Source organism: Danio rerio, chromosome 12 (assembly GCF_049306965.1).
Source record: "Danio rerio strain Tuebingen ecotype United States chromosome 12, GRCz12tu, whole genome shotgun sequence".
In the NCBI taxonomy this organism is placed as follows: Eukaryota; Metazoa; Chordata; class Actinopteri; order Cypriniformes; family Danionidae; genus Danio; species Danio rerio.
The window spans coordinates 44,472,501-44,490,215 of NC_133187.1; the positions used below are offsets into that span (position 1 = coordinate 44,472,501).

A 17,715-nucleotide genomic window follows, 5' to 3' on the forward strand; every position below is an offset into this window, starting at 1 on the left:
TGAGGGCCTGTGCTCCGCTGGGATCTGGAGCAGAGGGAGGAGAGCAGCTCAGTGTGTGTGTTACTGCAGCTTCAGCCACTTCACCATAGCCCAGCGTGCACAAGACACATTTACAAGAATAATGATCGTCTTCAAACAAGCATCTCAAATAGCTGGTTAGACAAACAGAGGTTCTAATCCTCCCTGAAGTTAACATGCATTTTGATAACCATTTTTTTGCATCACTAAAATGCATTACAATTTCCTTCTGGGATGCCTCTCTTGTGACCATTCAAGACCTGGTTTCATCACAATCCACATCGTTCTTATGGAAGCGCTCAATTTGATACAAGAGCAGTACTGAGTGCAACAAACTCATCTCATGTGCTTACAAGTGAATGGGAAAGCTTGTTGTGGTGCACTCTCACATGTCCTAATATTGATGATATTATATAGGGTAAAAAAAAAAAAAGAGTAAATTTTTTAGTAGCAGTTTGAGGTTCTACCTGAAAACTCAACCAATGGGAAAATCTATGGCGTACACTTGCATTTTGCTTTTTTTTTTTCCTTGTCAATCAAGAAAATCTCAGTGGTAATGGATAAGATCATCATAATTAGCTAACTGCTGGAATCTCATGTGAGTGACAGCCTGATTGGTCCTGACCCGTACAGCAAATGGCATCACAGTCAAGAGATGTTGCTGTTGTTAAATAAAAGATTAAAAGCTCACATAGAAAACAATAAATTAATCTTGTGGAGAAAAAGAGCAATAATTAGTAAGTTATGTGGATTTATTTAGCATATTTTTCATTTCTGGGGGGTGGGGGGTCTCTCCACACCATATTAGAGTGCAGCATCCACACACCAGTTATATGTGGAGTGGAGAGAGAGTGATACAGCCAATTCGGTGGATGGGGATGATTGGGAGGCCATGATTGTAAGGGCCGATAGAGGGAATTTGGACAGGACACCAGGGTTATACCCCTACTCTTTAATTATGAAAAGAGCCATGGTATTTTTAGGACATCGGATTAACATCTTATCCAAAACATGGTGCCCCCTGACAGTTTGGTGCCCCCCCTCACTTTACTGGGGTATTAAGACTCACACAGACTGCAAGTTGAGCCTTATTAAAAACAGCAATCTTCCAGAATAAAAAAAAATTAAAAAAAAAAATAAAAAAAAAAAAATATATATATATATATATATATATATATATATATATATATATATATATATATATATATATATATATATATATATATATATATATATATAGATTAAACATCTATTATAAGGAAATTATACAACTTAAAATCCCTTCACTGTATAAAATGACCATTCATTTGTTTATTTTTGATTGGCTTAATTTTAACCTTACTTAACCCTAAGTACAGATTTGGCTTATTACCTTTTTTGGTTATGAAATTTGTTTTATTTCTATGTATGTATGTGTGCATATGTATATGGCTATGTGTGTGTGTGTGTGTGTGTGTGTGTGTGTGTGTGTGTATGTGTGTATGTATGTATATCTGTGTGTTTGTTTATATGTGTATATGCATATATGTATGTGTGTATGTGTATGTATAGATGTATATGTATATATATATGCACTAATTTATTTTATTTGTCATTTTTATTTGCGTCAGTATGTCCTTGTCATTATTCTTCAGTTTTTCCCTTTTACTGACAATATTGTTGTCATGGCTGGCGCTATTATTAATACTATTATTTAACAACTTGTATATTGGTTTAAATATGTATCTCTACACATTTTGTTTTATGCTGATTGTCTACGGCATGTTTTTCTGTGTTCCAAAAAGACAAAATAAAAGAAAAAATTTGTTGGAATAAAAAAAAGACCATTAATTACGTGTTTCCCGTACACAAACATTTTCTGTTATACCGTTACTAAGGTATATGCAAGTTCAACAATGTTATTTACTTAGGCCAAACAGTATCTCCAGCAGTAAAGAACCCAGCAAACATTTGACAAATCATGAAAACTTATGCACTGACATCCAAGCATGCTATAGACCGAACAGTGCTGTAAAGCATTCTATGGGGAAAAGGTTGTTGTTTTCTACACAGAAATTTCAAAAGAACTTATTATAGAGTAGTAACCACAATACAGAGAAACCATGATATTTTTATCCAAGGTTATCATATGATCAGAATCTTATGCCGGCCCATGCCTATAGTTTGTTTTCTCTAATCATTTACTTTTTGAAATTGCACAACAGGAACTTGATCTCTGCTAAAAGAAGTTGAAAACTAAATAATAGTTTCAATAATAACTTTATTGACATTTTAGTAGTTTAAAACAACTTACCATTTGTTTGTCATGGAAATTACATTCCAAAAACAATTCAGTTATTTTAAAAATTAGTTATCTTAAAAATATGTTTCTAAAGAAATTACGGAGAACAGGGTCCCATAATGTTATTTAAGAGTGTAGGTAAATTAAAAAAAACTGATTTATTCTAAACCAGGAGTGTACCAACTTGTTCCAAACAGTGTCCTGCATAGTTTAGTGCCAACTTCCTTTAACATACCTGCCTGGAAGTTTCTAGTATACCTAGAAAGAGCTTGATTAGCTAGTTCAGGTGTGTTTAATTGGGGTTGGAAATAAAATATGCAGGACGGCAGTCCTCAAGGACTGAGTTTGGACACCCCTGTTCTAAAACACATCATAATTTTACTGTCAAACTGGCCAAATATCAATTAAAAAGAATCATTTTACAATGAGAACCAAAATGATTAAAACATGGTTTTGGCGGTTTCTACAGACAAACAGACAGACATGTCAATTTACATTTACATTTACATTTAGTCATTTAGCAGACGCTTTTATCCAAAGCGACTTACAAATGAGGACAAGGAAGCAATTTACACAACTAAGAGCAACAATGAATAAGTACTAAAGGCAAGTTTCAGGTCTGTAAAGTCTAAGAAGGGAAGTATTAGTAGTTTTTTTTTTTTTTTTTTTTTTTGTACAGTTAGTGTGATATTCAAAGAGGCAATTGCAGATTAGGAAGTGAAGTGGAGACTAAATAGTTGAGTTTTTAGTCGTTTCTTGAAAATAGCGAGTGACTCTGCTGTTCTGATGCAGTTAGGGAGTTCATTAATTTAATATTAATTTAATTAGTTAATTTCTGGAGATGTTGTCTTCTACTAATGATACATAAAACTACACTGACATTCAACTACAGTTTACCCAAATTTAACTTTGATGCAATTAGAAAAAATGATTTCCAGACAATGAACTATATTAATAATCAATGGTTCCCATACCTTAACAAACATGGTGTGTTTGTGCTCTTTGGCCAATTCCGCCATCACATCGTTCATCTGCGAACACTGCGGTGCCCATGGCGCATGAAAATGGACAACGGTGAGGGACCTAAAATGAATAAAGTGTAGGAATAATTCAGAATGTAATGTGGAGATGACATGTAAAGTCAACATATTACAACTTAAGTAATGACCAAACAAACTAAGTCTACCTAAAATAATATGTCTAATTTGTCTTTAAGATGGCGCTTTAAACACAAAGTGTCTTTCAAAGTGTGTTTTTGGGGGTTAAGTGCTTCACACAAAAATAACTAGCAGTTCATATACACTCAAAAAAGGCATTTGCTGTTTGTTCAAACTACTTATTTAAATTGAGCTGAAACACAATTCTTGAGGTTTTTACTACATTGTTTTATGTTCAGGGCGGCATGGTGGCACAGTGGGTGGTGATGTCGTCTCATAGCAAGAAGGTCGCTGGTTCGAGCCTCGGCTGGGTCAGTTGGCATTTCTGTGTGGAGTTTGCATGTTCTTGCCAGGTTTGCATGGGTTTCCTCCGGGTGCTCCGGTTTCCCCCACAGTCCAAAGACATGCGCTATAGGTGAATTGGGTAAGCTAAATTGTCTGTAGTGTATGAATGAGTGTGTGTGGATGTTTCCAGTGATGGGTTGCAGCTGGAAGGGCATTCGCTGCGTAAAATATATGCTGGATAAGGCGGTGGTTCATTCCGCTGTGGCGACCCCTGATTAATACAGGGACTAAGACGAAAAGAATATGAATGTTTTATCTTCAATTAACTAATATTGTAAAAACTATTAAGTTAACTTAATTCCTTCATGTTGCCCCAACACAAATTGATTGTGAAACCCAACTTTTCTCAGTTTATGAACACTTGTTAACTTAAACAAGCAAAGATCATGAACAAATGTCTGCATATCAACAACAGATCATAGAGGTAAAGTTGGTTTTATAGTCACACATTCGGACTTTCCTCTTAATAATATAATTTCATAATAGTATTATTTGCAAACTCTAAATAGCGAAATCATATTAGCAGCCAATGACTATCAAGGTACAACATTGTTCACAGTCAAATAAACAGTGTTAATGTTGTTTTCAAGTCATGCATGCTAACTCTGATCGAAAATTCAAAGTAACATGGTAAACAATACAGAGACTTATGCTTCTACATTTTCAGTTTGGTTCGTCATTGAAATCTCGTAGATCCTGTTTGTCTGGTATCGGAGTCACATAACTATATGCACAAACCAATAATTAATTAGATGATTTGTTGATAGAGGTAAAGTCGGTTTTGTTTTCGAAAATTCTTTCATTTAGAAGTCTCTATATTGTTTAGCATGTTACTTTGAATATTTGATAGGAATTAGCATGCAAGCAAGCATGACTTGAAAACAACATTAACACTGTTTATTTGACTGTGAACAATGTTTTACTTTTGATAGTCGTTTGCTGCTTATATGATTTTGATATTTAGAGTTTGCAAATAATACTTTTATGAAATTATATCATTAAGGGGAAAGTCCGAATGTGCGAATATAAAACCAACTTCACCTCTATGATTTATTGAGGTAAGGTTGGCTTTATATTCGCGATCAATTACATAATAAAGAAGAATTTAAAAAATTATAACACACATTAATTACAGAGTCGTACTATTATGAGCACATAGAGACAGCGTTTGACACGGTCCCTGTATTGTTTACCACGCTTCATTGAATATATGTAACGTTAACGTTACATACGACTGTAAAACATCATTAGCAGCACTATTACATTAACTGTAAACAATGTTGTATCATCATCATACAATACTTTTCTGAAAAAAATATTAGGAATATGAACGTCTGAATGTACGAATACGTGAATACAAAACCAACTTTACCTTAATAGTTTAACTCAGTAACGTTAACTGTGTGTTGGTTTAACGTTAGCCTAGCGTTAGCGGTAGCCGGTTATGTTTATATATTCGCTATATAACGTTACTTTTGAATTCAGTATTGATGACAACAACAATACGTGACATCTAGTGCTTACTACTATGTACAGATTGATTTTTATACATGTAATTCGAGCTATACACGTCTAATTGTGAGAACAGGCTAACAATATTATGCATAACAATGACAGATATTTTAAGAACAGTAATCATTCATCAATGGACCACAGTCGAATGTGATACATATTCAAAAAGATAAGTCAGTGGTCTTATGATCTAGAAACAAATGCAATAATATAGATTATTGCCACAATTAACATTATTTGTGCTTCTCTGAATAGGCCATCGGTTATTTAATTCTGTTCGATCAAAAGGGCTTCTGTTAACACCAAGAACATGTGTTAAATTGGTTAAAGAGCTGTTTGACATCCAATATAATTCATTGTATAACAGATATTTCGTCAATAATTGCCTTACTTGCTGTTATTTTTTAATAATTCGTCAAACTGCTGCAGTGATGCCGCGTCCGTGAGGTTTGCCATGCTGCCAGACTATACTAAGCGATCACAGAATCCTCCATCAGGGCACCGTACTGAAGCCAAACATTACTAAGCCATACACGATAGCACAAGCATCGAACACTTTCCCACAAGCATAGAAATACAATTGTGCATTTAATGTTTAAGCCCCTTTAAGCCAGTTTCTCAGAGTTTAAATTGAAATATATGTGACATAAATGACCTGAAGTGAAGCACATAAGTCTCTTTTGATATATAGGCTACACTTTAATAAAATTCCAATGACGTGTAAATTAATTTTTATTTATTTATTTATTTATTTATTTATTTATTTATTTATTTATTTATTTATTTATTTATTTATTTAATTATTTATTTATTTATTTATTTTAATTGTATTTTTTAATTATTAATAACATGAGTAACAGAGAATACATTAATTTGTGCTAATTTTGTGTGACCTGAATACAAATTATATTCATTGTACATCTACATGACTGATATAAGGGAAAAGGGAAAAAAAAACAATAGGCCTACCTGCTAGAAAAACAAATATTTAAAGAAACCAAAATAAACAAAATATGAATAAATTTAAAATATATAACATATTGTCCATTTTCTTACAATCTGACTCCCAAATCAAAAACAATAAAATAATTGTTTTAAAATCAAAAAGTTTTTTGTAAGCTGAGAACACAAGCCAAGATATTTCTATCCAAAATTGTTCTACAAAATTGCATTTTAAAAATATATGCGCTATTGTTTAAAGATTAGAATTACAAAATGTGCATTGTGAAGAATTGTTTACATTACATTTACAAAGTAAAGAATTACAGGGATAGTAATTATGAAGGATTCTAAAATAAAGTTCTTTCATCTTATTAGACACTAAAAACTTATACCAGGCTGAATTTTAATGGTGGACAGAACTGGGTAGTTAAATTTCCATTTCTAAGAAGCTTTCGGGTACAAGCTAGACTTATTAACAAAATTTCTTCTATTGTACCAATTATTACATTTAATATTAGTAATTTCCACCCCTCCAATAGCTAATTTAGGCATTTCACATTTTAAGTCTGTATAAGCACAGGTTCTAGTTAAAGAAATACATTTTATGACCCAATCATATGGGCAAAATATCCCTTCCATAAATTGCAGAAAACTCAAAGTAAAAGTAAATTTTACTGTCCTTTTTTTTAATAAATCTAAAATAAAAAATATTCCTCTGTGCACCCACAATTTGATAAAAATAGATTTTTTACTCCGCAGCACATTTCGATTATTTCATATTATAGATTTGTGAGGGGAAACATTGTGGCAGAATCCAAGCTTACTTGCTTCCAAAGCTTGTTTGTGAAAATTAGCAAGTTTGATAGGGAGTTTAACAGCTAAAATCACAGGCTAATAAAAAATGTAGACCTCCACATTAATCAAATATAAATTTAGGAATATAAAACCATAAAAAAAAGTTGGGTCAGCTTTCAGGCAACGTTTAATTCACCCAATTTTAAAAACCTCATTGACAGTAGTAAAGTCCAAAGCATTTACCCCTCCCTCTAAAATATTTCTTCAATCATTCATTTATTCATTCATTCATTTTCTTTTCGGCTTAATCCCTTTATTAATCAGGGGTCGCCAACTTATATGTTTTACGCAGCAGATGCCCTTCCAGCTGCAACCCATCTCTGGGAAACATTCATACACACTCATGCACTACGGACAATTTAGCCCACCCAATTCACCTCTACCACATGTCATTGGACTGTGGGGGAAACGGAAGCCCCCGGAGGAAACCCACACGAACGCAGGGAGAACATGCAAACTCCACACAGAAACGCCAACTCACCCAGCCGAGGCTCGAAACAGCCACCTTCTTGCCATGAGGCGACAGTACTACCTACTGCGCCACTGCGTCGCCCACAATATTTCTTCTAAAGTAAAATATATTAACGTAAATAACTTTGCTAATGCTAAACCCTAAGCCAAATTGAGAACAATTGATAAAATAATGTCTCTATAATTTTTTTAATAAAGTAAGTAACCGTAGGCCATAGATGACGCATGCTCATGGTTTGTATGCAATATCTAGTGTATATCATAGATATTATATAATAGTTAATATCTATTATGTCTATGGTGTATATATCTATGACGTTAGGCCAAATGTTTTCCTCTGACATGTAGTTAGTTTTGTTTATTTTTCTATACATGTCCTTTCTATATATGAGCAATTCCAGCGTTATGGGTGTGACATTTGCAGGAAAAACTCGAAACATAAATTCACATAGAAAGTATATGTTAAAATTATATTGAAACTTTTGTTTATATTTTTCAAAACTACTGACCTCAGAGTTAGGAGAGCAGAAAAAACATCAATCTGTAAACATGTTTTGTACTTTAAATGAGGAAAATAAACGTGTTATGGATGTGACAAAAAAGTCTGCGGGTTTGCAGTGTACAACATACTTTGTAGAAATTCTGTGAATAGGGTATATGCCGAAGCATGCTAATAAGACTTGCCAGTAACCTGGGTTAATCGTTTCCAGTGAATTGTACGCCAATGCAAAATCAGCGTTTTTAAGGTCTGTTTTCTTTTTCTTTTTCTTTTTTGTATTTAAGGTTACATTACAACATCGATGCTGTAAAAGGAACCATATAAAATGGAAAAAAACTCACAATAACAGGTCACCGGAAATTTATTAGTATATGGGTAACGCACCAGCTCGGTATATACCCCATTATGCACAACCCAAACTATTCAAAAGGATATAAGTTGGCTCTATATAAAAAAATGATTGGTTTTATTTTATTTATTATTTTCACATTTATGAGGGAAAAGTGTCGTTTTGGATGTGACTGACATCTCTCTGTTATGGATGTGACAGGTGTAAATTGCCACGTGTGACTTTGGTAACTCAAATAGAATCGTTTGAAAACATTGACAGATACATTTTAAAATACTTAAATACTTTAAATACTTTAAAATACTTGCTTACACAAACAAAAAAACCCAGAAGCGGTTTCCGTATTTTGGTGAAAACTTTTTTTCATGGCAATGTTGACATTTGCATGGAATTGCTCATATATATTTTTGTCTCGTATGTATTTTGCAATAGATATAGTTGAATTAATTCTTGAAATAATAACTTCACATGTGGACAATAATAAAACGACAGAGCGAGAGCACATTTATTTTTGAGGTGAACTATTCCTTTAAATAACATTGGTCGACTCATTCGCGCTCCGTACTCCGTCGTCCAATAATAAGCCTCTATTTGATTTAGCCCGCCTATGTTACCTCGTACTGTTCACTGATTGGCTGACACAACTGTATGTTACTCATCTTAAAAGATACAGGAACTGTAATGTGAAATAAAACCAGGACGGACGGGGAGACAGCAGCAGCAGCGGCTTTGTTTTGTTATATAAGTCGGGTATATTTAGAGTAGCTTGTTGTGTTTATTATATATTGTATAATATTTGTGCAGATGCCTCATTGGTCGATAGATAAGAGTGCACGGCGAAAACAATGTTTTTTTGACTTTGCCTATTGATCCATATTGGAGTTTTAGTCGGTTTGTATTAACTTAAAGGTATAAGGATAGTTTAAAACAACAAATAAATAAACAATGGATTGCATAAGTCCCATGCAAAATAAGAGAAGGCACAGTGGAGAGCTCGAACAGTGGCACAACCAGCCGGTAAATTATTTTATATTTACTATTATTAAAATGCACTAAATCCTACTTGTTTCTTTAAAGATGTTCAAAATATGTCCACAAATGTGTCTTGTAACTGCTTTAGATGGCATTTGTTTGACCTCCTGTCACTTTCCATGGACTGTTGGCCTTTTAAAAAGAGTTATGAGTTATTATTAGTGCTCATATATAAAACACCCAGCTGATCATGACTGGAAATAGCTGTTATGATTTATAGAAAGAGTGTGCACTGTGGTAGGACAGCTGCATTTGCTCTCATTGACATCTTATTGCGTAATCAAGCCATGAGTAGTGTGATGGATCTTAAAATCTGAATTTCACAGAAAAGGCAGTGTAATGGACTGGGAGGCTGTGGGCAGCTGGAATACAGTGTGGTGGTGGACACTCCAATGGACACGTGGGATGCCCCAAATCACAGCTCACAGAATGGACACAGTGCCAATGTCCCAGTCATGGTATACTTACTGATTCTAGTGTCATGTGGAAACAAACCTTAGAAGATCCTAAACAGATGTTTTATTTTATAGTCCAAAATGCAAATAAATAACTTTTTAATTGATTCATTTTTTTTATTACATTTAGTTCTTATGTCTTCTGTTGCAGGGGTATATTTTTGGTAATAAAATGCATTGTATGAGTCAAAATCACAAGTTTATGATGTAAAGATCATGTTCCATGGAAACATTTAGTAAATTTCCTACTGAAAATATAAAATCGCTTCGATTACTAAATGTGTATTGCTAAGTACGTAATTTGAACAAATTTAAAGGTGTTTTTTATATATTTATTTATTTATTTATTTTTTTACTTTTTGAATCCTCAGATTTCAGATTTTAAATAGTTGTATCTCAGCTAAAATTGTCCTTTAATTAAACAAACTATAAATCTACGGAGAGCTAAATTGTTTAGCGTTAGCAGATCATTTTTAAGATACTTATAAATGGTTTTGCGGTTACAAATTACTTTTTATTGAAATCTATATAATATTCATGCATCAAATATGCATGCAATATCCATTTGGACTAAAATCTTTAAGGATTATATTCAAATTTTAATTTATTTTTAAACTACAGAGTTGGTATCTCACTGTTCTTACCATGCATTTCCCTCCTCTAGTTAACAGTGTTGTGATCAACATGAATGTTATATTGCTCTTATCTGATGGTCTTGTGTTTATGGAGCCTGTGGAATGCGGAGTGGAGGTCACGGACTGTTTGATGGTCTGTTTTATTGCATGGCCTCTCGATTTTAATTTATTTTTTAGCTGATTGGAAGATTTTAAACAAGAGCCTCAGAACAGTCAAAACAATAAAGGTGTAATACAACTCCCCCCCCCCCCCCATACATTTTAAAATGCCCTGCTTATTTTATTCTTTCCTTTTACCTGAACAAAATAAAAAACAATTGCCCTTGTTTACAGGAGGAACCCAATAAAATGTTTTATATATTACAATTATTGACAAATTATGTGATGACATATTACACATATAGTGCACAGTGCGGTCCCCAAATACTTATAATATATTAGTTGTCAACTTATTTTTCTTTTTTTTCTTTTTTTTTTTTTGTAAAGATTTTGCCACTATTCTTCAGACCACTGGTTTTGCCATGGTTTTAATCATTTAGTATAATCGCTTGTTATTTTATCTGTTTTAAGAAGTACAGGTCAGATTATTCTTGTTGTTTCATTTTTGCATAACATATCTGATTATGGGCGACGCAGTGGTGCAGTAGGTAGTGCTGTCGCCTCACAGCAAGAAGGTTGCTGGTTCGAGCCTCAGCTGGGTCAGTTGGCTTTTCGTGAGGAGTTTGCATGTTCTCCCTGTGTTTGCGTGTGTTTCCCCCGGGTGCTTCGATTTCCCCCACAGTCAAAGACATGCGGTACAGGTGAATTGGGTAAGCTAAATTGTCTGTACTGTATGGGTGTAAATGAGTGTGTATGGATGTTTCCTACAGACGGGTTGCAGCTGGAAGGGCATCCGCTGCATAAAACATATGCTGGACAAGTTGGTGGTTCATTCTGCTGTGGCGACCCCTGATTAATAAAGGGACTAAGCCAAAAATAAAATGATTGAATGAATATCTGATTATTTTGCTTATATTTAGATATTTGAGAAACTCGTTTATTTAAAAGATGTTTCCACCCCATGAAAATGTGTGACTTATGGGAATAACCATACACAATCAGTGAAGGATTTGCTCTTTGAATGCATTAATAAGCATTTTTAAAAAACCTATACAATTTGAGGTGACATTCTTCTACTCACCGTTCAACCATCAACTTCAGCATTTCCACAGCGGTGTGACAGATGTGTAAAAAGTGTCATGTCAATATAACAAAAAAAAAGATTTCTGCCAATTTGACAACATTCCAGTAAAACACAACTAATTGAGATAAAAAATAAATAAATTAGACTTCCATTTTAAGGACACATGCATGAAAAGAAATCTGGAAAAATACACTGAAAGATAATAATAAGTGAGAAATTTAGGGAGAAAACTTTGATTCTCAACCCTCAAACACACAGTATGTATAATCCTTTTTGTCATTGTTACTAAATAAAACGATCAGAACAAGAAAAAAATCAAAGCAATGGACTTAAAAAATTCAATTCAATTCAGCTTTATTTGTATAGCGCTTTTACAATGTAGATTGTGTCAAAGCAGCTTCACATAAATGGTCATAATAAATGGATCAGTGTAGTTCAGTTTTTAGTGTTTAAGTTCAGTTCAGTTCAGTTTAGCTCAGTTCAGTGTGATTTAATCATTACTGAGAGTTCAAACACTGAAGAGCAAATTCATCGATGCGTAGCTTTTCAGATCCTGAACCATGCAAGCCAGTGGCGACAGCGGAGAGGGAAAAAAACTGCACCAATAGGAGAGTGAAGAAAAAAAAAACCTTGAGAGAACCAGACTCAGTTCGGCACGACCATCTTAATTTCTCCACTGGCCAAAAGTCTTGTGCAGAGCTGCAGTCTAAGCAGTGGAGGCTGGAAGCTGGCCTCAGCGAAGACTGAAAAAATTAAGTTAACTTAGAAAAAATAACTTTCCATGCATACTCTTTCTATACAATGCCATGCTAAAATTCAAGCATCATATTACTGATGTAAGTAACAAGTGGGTCAACATAAATACAATCAGATACAATGAAAGTAGTTCTACAAAAAATGATGTTTGTTCAAACTACTTATTCAAAATGCTTCGAAACAACACAATTCTTGAGATTTGTTTTGGGACAACCTGATTGTTTTATATTCAATCCACCTAAATTTGTAAAAATAAGTTAACTTAATTCAATCATGTTTTCCCAACACAAATCAATTGAGTTAACACATTTAAGTGAATTGAACATAAAACAATTAAGTTGTCTCAAAACAAATCTTAAAAAATTGTGTTGTTTCAGCTCATTTTAAATAAGTAGTTTGACCATTGTTAGAATGTATTAACCATGTTATTCTTCTAGCTTGTTGATTTAACCGTGCACATCTGTGTGTTATTCTGATGTCTTTGGGCTTGTCAGCAGGTGTTAAACGCCCCGGGACGAGCAGCAGGACAGCATTGCTCCAGGTGTATGGCTGGAGAACCTGTGAGTAATTCTTCTGTGTGGATTACAAATACCACTCAATTCTTCTTGTATGTCATTCGGTTAAAGACTTCGACGAGAAAAATTATGCGTGGATAACCTGACACTTTTTATAATATGACACATTCATCAATTTCTTTCAGTTTTTTTACACCACACACACACATTCAATTTACCTGGAGCACTTTCACCGGACGCCGTTGATACAAGCAAAATGATTGCCTTTGGAAATTTTGTACTTCCTGCAAAATCAATATTTATTCATGACGAGAAAGAAATGCACATTTTGAACGGTTTTCCCGCAGGCCAGAGTACCTAGCAGCTGATCTAACCACTACGACACGGGAACAGTCAGCATATATGAATATCAATTTGCGTAGGGTTAATGAACATTATACATACAATGCATTGGCTGTTGAGTGAAGTTGACCTGTGTCACATCAATGTTTCTCTCTCTTTCTGTGTGTGTGTGTGTCCGGCAGGGCCATATAAACCACATCATGAGGTATTGATCAGCATTGGCGATGACTCCTGGAGAAAATGAATCGACTGAATAAATGGGCGATGCAGAGAAGCGGGTTGCAGATTACCCGGACCGTGTGGGTTTTTTTCCCCCGCATGCTTTGTGCCTTACATACGTGTTCCAGTACTACAGTAGTACCTAATATTGGTTTGTAGCAGATGGGTTTACAATGCCAAAACCACTCCGGATGATGATGGTTTTTAGGTCACACTGCATGAAGTGTGTGAACGTTTTGCACTGTCAATTTTCCAATATTGCTTGATCTCAAAGTTAATGAAGCTTAAATATATTAAGTCTATTTTTCAATAATAAAATACACTTTTATTTTAGTATTAAATTCATTATAATGATTAGATTTGTTTAATTTGATACGTAACTTGAACATTTCAGTTTGATGTGGGCATTTAGTAACCTCTAAAAATGTCAGATGTTTTTGTAGCCATGTTGTCACTGCCAGGGATGGGCAGCATTTATGATACATGTATTTCAAATACTAAATAGTATTTTGTAATTTGTATTTGATAGGGTTTATAAAAATGGGTAAATATTTTGTATCATAATACATTAGTGTCTTGTTTTTTTCATCCATTCATTTTTTTCCCTGCTTATTTATCACAGCGGAATGAACTGCCAATTTATCCAGCATATGTTTTACGCAGTGGATGCCCTTCCAGCCACAATCCATCACTGGAAAACACCCATACACTCTCATTCACACACATACACTACGGACAATTTAGCTTACCCAATTTACCTATAGCGCATGTCTTTAGACTTGTGGGGGAAACCGGACCACCCGGAGGAAACCCACGGGGAGAACATGCAAACTCCACACAGAAATGCCAACTGACCTAGCCGGGGCTCAAACCAGCGACCTTCTTGCTGTGAGGCAATCGTGCTACCCACTGCGTCACCATGACGCCTGTCTTGTATTTTTAAAATACTTTGTAGGAAGTCTACATGATGACATCATAGAAATGTGGCCTCTGTTTGGTGCTTTCTCAGTTATTAGCCTAGGCTTGAGATCAGAACAGAAAATTGATTTATATTGAAGAAGCTGGATAATGCTTAGGAGTATTGAAGGAAATTGTGCATTACATTGTGGCGATACAGTGACATTGTGGTGCAGTGGATAGCATGATCACCTCACAGCAAGAAGGTCGCTGGTTCGAGCCTTGGCTGGGCGTGTTGGCATTTCTGTGTGGAGTTTGCATGTTCTCCACGTGTTCACGTGGGTTTCCTTCGGGTGCTCCGGTACAGGTGACAGGTACAGGCATGCAGTACAGGTGAATTGGGTAAGCTAAAATTGTCCGTAGCGTATGTGTGTGAATGAGAGTGTATGGGTGTTTCCCAGTGATGGGTTGCAGCTGGAAGTGCATCTGCTGCGTAAAACATATGCTGGATAAGTTGGCGGTTCATTCCGCTGTGAGGATCTCAGATTCATAAAGGGACTAAACCGGAAAGAAAATGAATGAATTGTGGTGATACCTATGATAATTTATTGGCTGTTTAAATTGCCAGAAAATTAAGTTATATTAGTCCTATTAGCGCCCCTGAATTATTAGCCCCCCTGTTTATTTTATTCCACAATTTCTGTTTAACAAAGAGAAGATTTCTTAAACTAATTTCTAAACATAATAGTTTTAATAACTTGTATCTAATAACTGTTTTTTTTTATCTTTGCCATGATGACAGTAAATAATATTTGACTACATATTTTTCAAGACACTTCTATACAGCTTAAAGTGACATTTAAAGGCTTAACTAGGTTAAATAGGCAGGTTAGGGTAATTAGGCAAGTTATTGTATAACGATAATTTGTTGTGTAGAAAATATAGCTTAAAGGGGCTAATAATATTGACCTTAAAATGTTTTTTTTTATTAAAAAAAATTGTGCTTTTAATCTAGCCAAAATAAAACAAATAAGACTTTCCCCAGAAGAAAAAAATATCAGACATACTATGAAAATTTCCTTGCTCTGTTAAACATAAAAAATATTTCAAATATTTAAATATTTAAAAAAATAATAATAATAAAAGAGGGGCTAATAATTCTGAGGCCAACTGTACTTAATGCATAAAAAAAGAAGTAAAAAAGTTCAAAAATATCTAGCTACTCATGTAAAGTAGGACTAGAGGCAGAGAATCTAAAACTTGCTCAGAACAGCTGTTGCTATCAAATATTGTTTACTTCAAGTTTAACAATGAAGGGATTGATTGAAAAGGTCTATTCATGAAGTGAATTTTCATGCTAACTTGTAAAAGTATTTTGTAGTACACTGCAAAACCCAACAGTCAACGTTATCAAATGAAATGAGAGTAGTTAACTCAATTGACTGAAAGTTAATTCTACTCATTTGAAAAGAGTTTTGAACTCAGCATTGAAGGTAATGAGTTAACTAAACACCTCATTACCTCAACTTAAATGGAGTAAGTTTTTAGTTCTCATGCAGATTAGTTTAACTCAAATGGTTTGCAGCAATCGGTTTCCTCAAACATTTTGAGATGCCTTAACTTATTGGGTTTAACAGTACTCAGTTGGTTTGAGTTCTCTTCATTTATTGGGTTTTACTGTACTCAAAATACTTAGTGTACTCAAATCGATTAAGCTCCCAGTACTCATATAGATTAGTTTTTCAAATGGTTTGAGTTACCTTAACTTTTTGGTTTTACAGTGTATTTTAAAACACAAAAATACAGTATTTTTTATTACATTTGCTGTATTTTATACTTTATTTTGATTCACGTAAAATGGGGGTATTTGGTATTTCATTTTAAAACATTTCAATGTATTTTAGCCCATCCCTGGTCACTGCTTTGTTATACCTCAATAGATTTGTCTTGTTGTTTTTTACCTTACATTGATTGTAGAAAAGCATTTCAGTGGATTCACTGACTGAATCAATGTCGCTCCTTTTTAAAGTGTTTTGCATAAAGACTAATTTGATTAAAGCGTTCGTGTTTTCTTTGCAACAAATCAATGCGCGCTGTTCCCAAAAGTGCACACAAGATGGCAGTGTCCCATTCCGAATCCCTTCCGAAGGGACTGAAATATTCAGAGCTCACTTACACATCTGCTTTGCATGCGATCCATTTAAAACATCCCTGCTGTTTTATTAAATTCGCCACATTTAGATTTTTGAACACATGCACTTTTAGTTTCTCTTAGTCGCTATGCATACTCATAATGATGTTTTATCTTCTCAGTGATGACTCTATTCAATAAGAACACCACCTGCGCCATCATTGATGTTTTTTCCATGAGGAGCGATGACTTGTATGGCGAATTCCCCTCAGACGGCGAGTTTTAATACTCATTTTGACATGAGCGACTCTTCTTCTCTCAGATATGACTTCCTCAAGCTGCGGCCCAGCTCATAAAACAAGCTTCTCCTACAAGAGACTTATAAGAGCGGTCGTGTATTCATAAGTCATAGTTTCTGCTCCTGTAAGTTATAAAGGAATTACCTTCAGCTCAGGAGGAGCCGTGGGGACGGGTCGAAGTTTCTGCTAAGTCAACCAAGATGGATTTAAGTATATTACCAGCTCAATCTTCCTCAGTGTTAGCTTTTGTCGGTGGAGAAATGAGAGGCAGCGTTCAGACAAAGCTTGACCTCTTGGGGCCGGCTTTCAGAGCCTAGATTTTCAATAATGTAGGACAATAAAGCTTAGTCCTATAACCTACTGCAATATGCTACAAGTGTAAAGAGCTTAGCTGCTAATAAAGCAGGCCGAGGAGTGAGAGAGCGAGGAAATAAAGGAGGGGTGGGGGGGGGACAACAACTCATCTTCAGAACTCATATTTGGAGATCAAGTGCGGCCCATAAGAGCATTTCATAAGGACAGTAATGAGATGCTGAGGAGATCAGAGCGGTCGAGTCTGACAACTGCTATCTGACACATTGGATATGAGCGCAGGATCTTGGTGACAGGCGCAGGTAGATGTTTGTTTAGATGTTGGTGCCTCATAGATGAGTTATTATTTTGTTCTGGAGCCCCCGCCGTGACCTGATGCCGCGTGGACCTGTGCTCCTGGTTTCCTCGTAAGTGGCCCGGGTTGCTGGTGTTTTTCCTCAGGGAGACAAAGGGCTATTATGGGTTTATTGTACAGATCAGCGGGGTCAGGGTGTGCACATGCAGGGGAAA

General features: G+C 34.9%; 2 protein-coding genes across 5 annotated transcripts in view; one reads left to right on the forward strand and one right to left on the reverse strand.

Moving 5' to 3' along the window:
• glrx3 (glutaredoxin 3) overlaps positions 1–5,782 on the reverse strand; it is a 27,341-nt gene extending 21,559 nt beyond the window's left edge. The window contains 2 exon segments of the mRNA NM_001005950.1: positions 3,274–3,382; positions 5,705–5,782. Coding sequence (NP_001005950.1) covers positions 3,274–3,382; positions 5,705–5,769 — 174 coding nt within the window. The 5' untranslated portion in view covers positions 5,770–5,782.
• A 3,325-nt stretch (positions 5,783–9,107) lies between these two features.
• si:ch211-221j21.3 lies at positions 9,108–16,521 on the forward strand. Of its 4 annotated transcripts, none has more exons than XR_012388166.1 (5): positions 9,108–9,446; positions 9,788–9,919; positions 12,985–13,050; positions 13,530–15,108; positions 15,612–16,521. XR_012388166.1 is itself a non-coding variant. In XM_073918871.1 (4 exons), the coding sequence occupies exons 1-4, from the start codon at positions 9,375–9,377 to the stop codon at positions 13,557–13,559; spliced, it is 300 nt and encodes a 99-aa protein (XP_073774972.1). In that variant the 5' UTR covers positions 9,108–9,374; the 3' UTR covers positions 13,560–16,521. The 4 variants fall into 4 exon arrangements, 2 of the variants coding, with proteins under 2 accessions (XP_073774972.1, XP_005156474.1); XR_012388167.1 differs by having other exon boundaries at positions 12,988–13,050; XM_073918871.1 differs by having other exon boundaries at positions 13,530–16,521.
• The last annotated feature ends 1,194 nt before the right edge of the window (positions 16,522–17,715 follow it).

Bases quoted from the DNA above. Each gene is read 5' to 3' on its own strand.
- si:ch211-221j21.3 (XM_073918871.1), top strand. From the start codon at position 9,375: ATGGATTGCATAAGTCCCATGCAAAATAAGAGAAGGCACAGTGGAGAG. The intron at 9,447-9,787 runs GTAAATTATTTT...TGAATTTCACAG, and splicing joins AACAGTGGCACAACCAGCCG to AAAAGGCAGTGTAATGGACT. The intron at 9,920-12,984 runs GTATACTTACTG...TGGGCTTGTCAG, and splicing joins GTGCCAATGTCCCAGTCATG to CAGGTGTTAAACGCCCCGGG.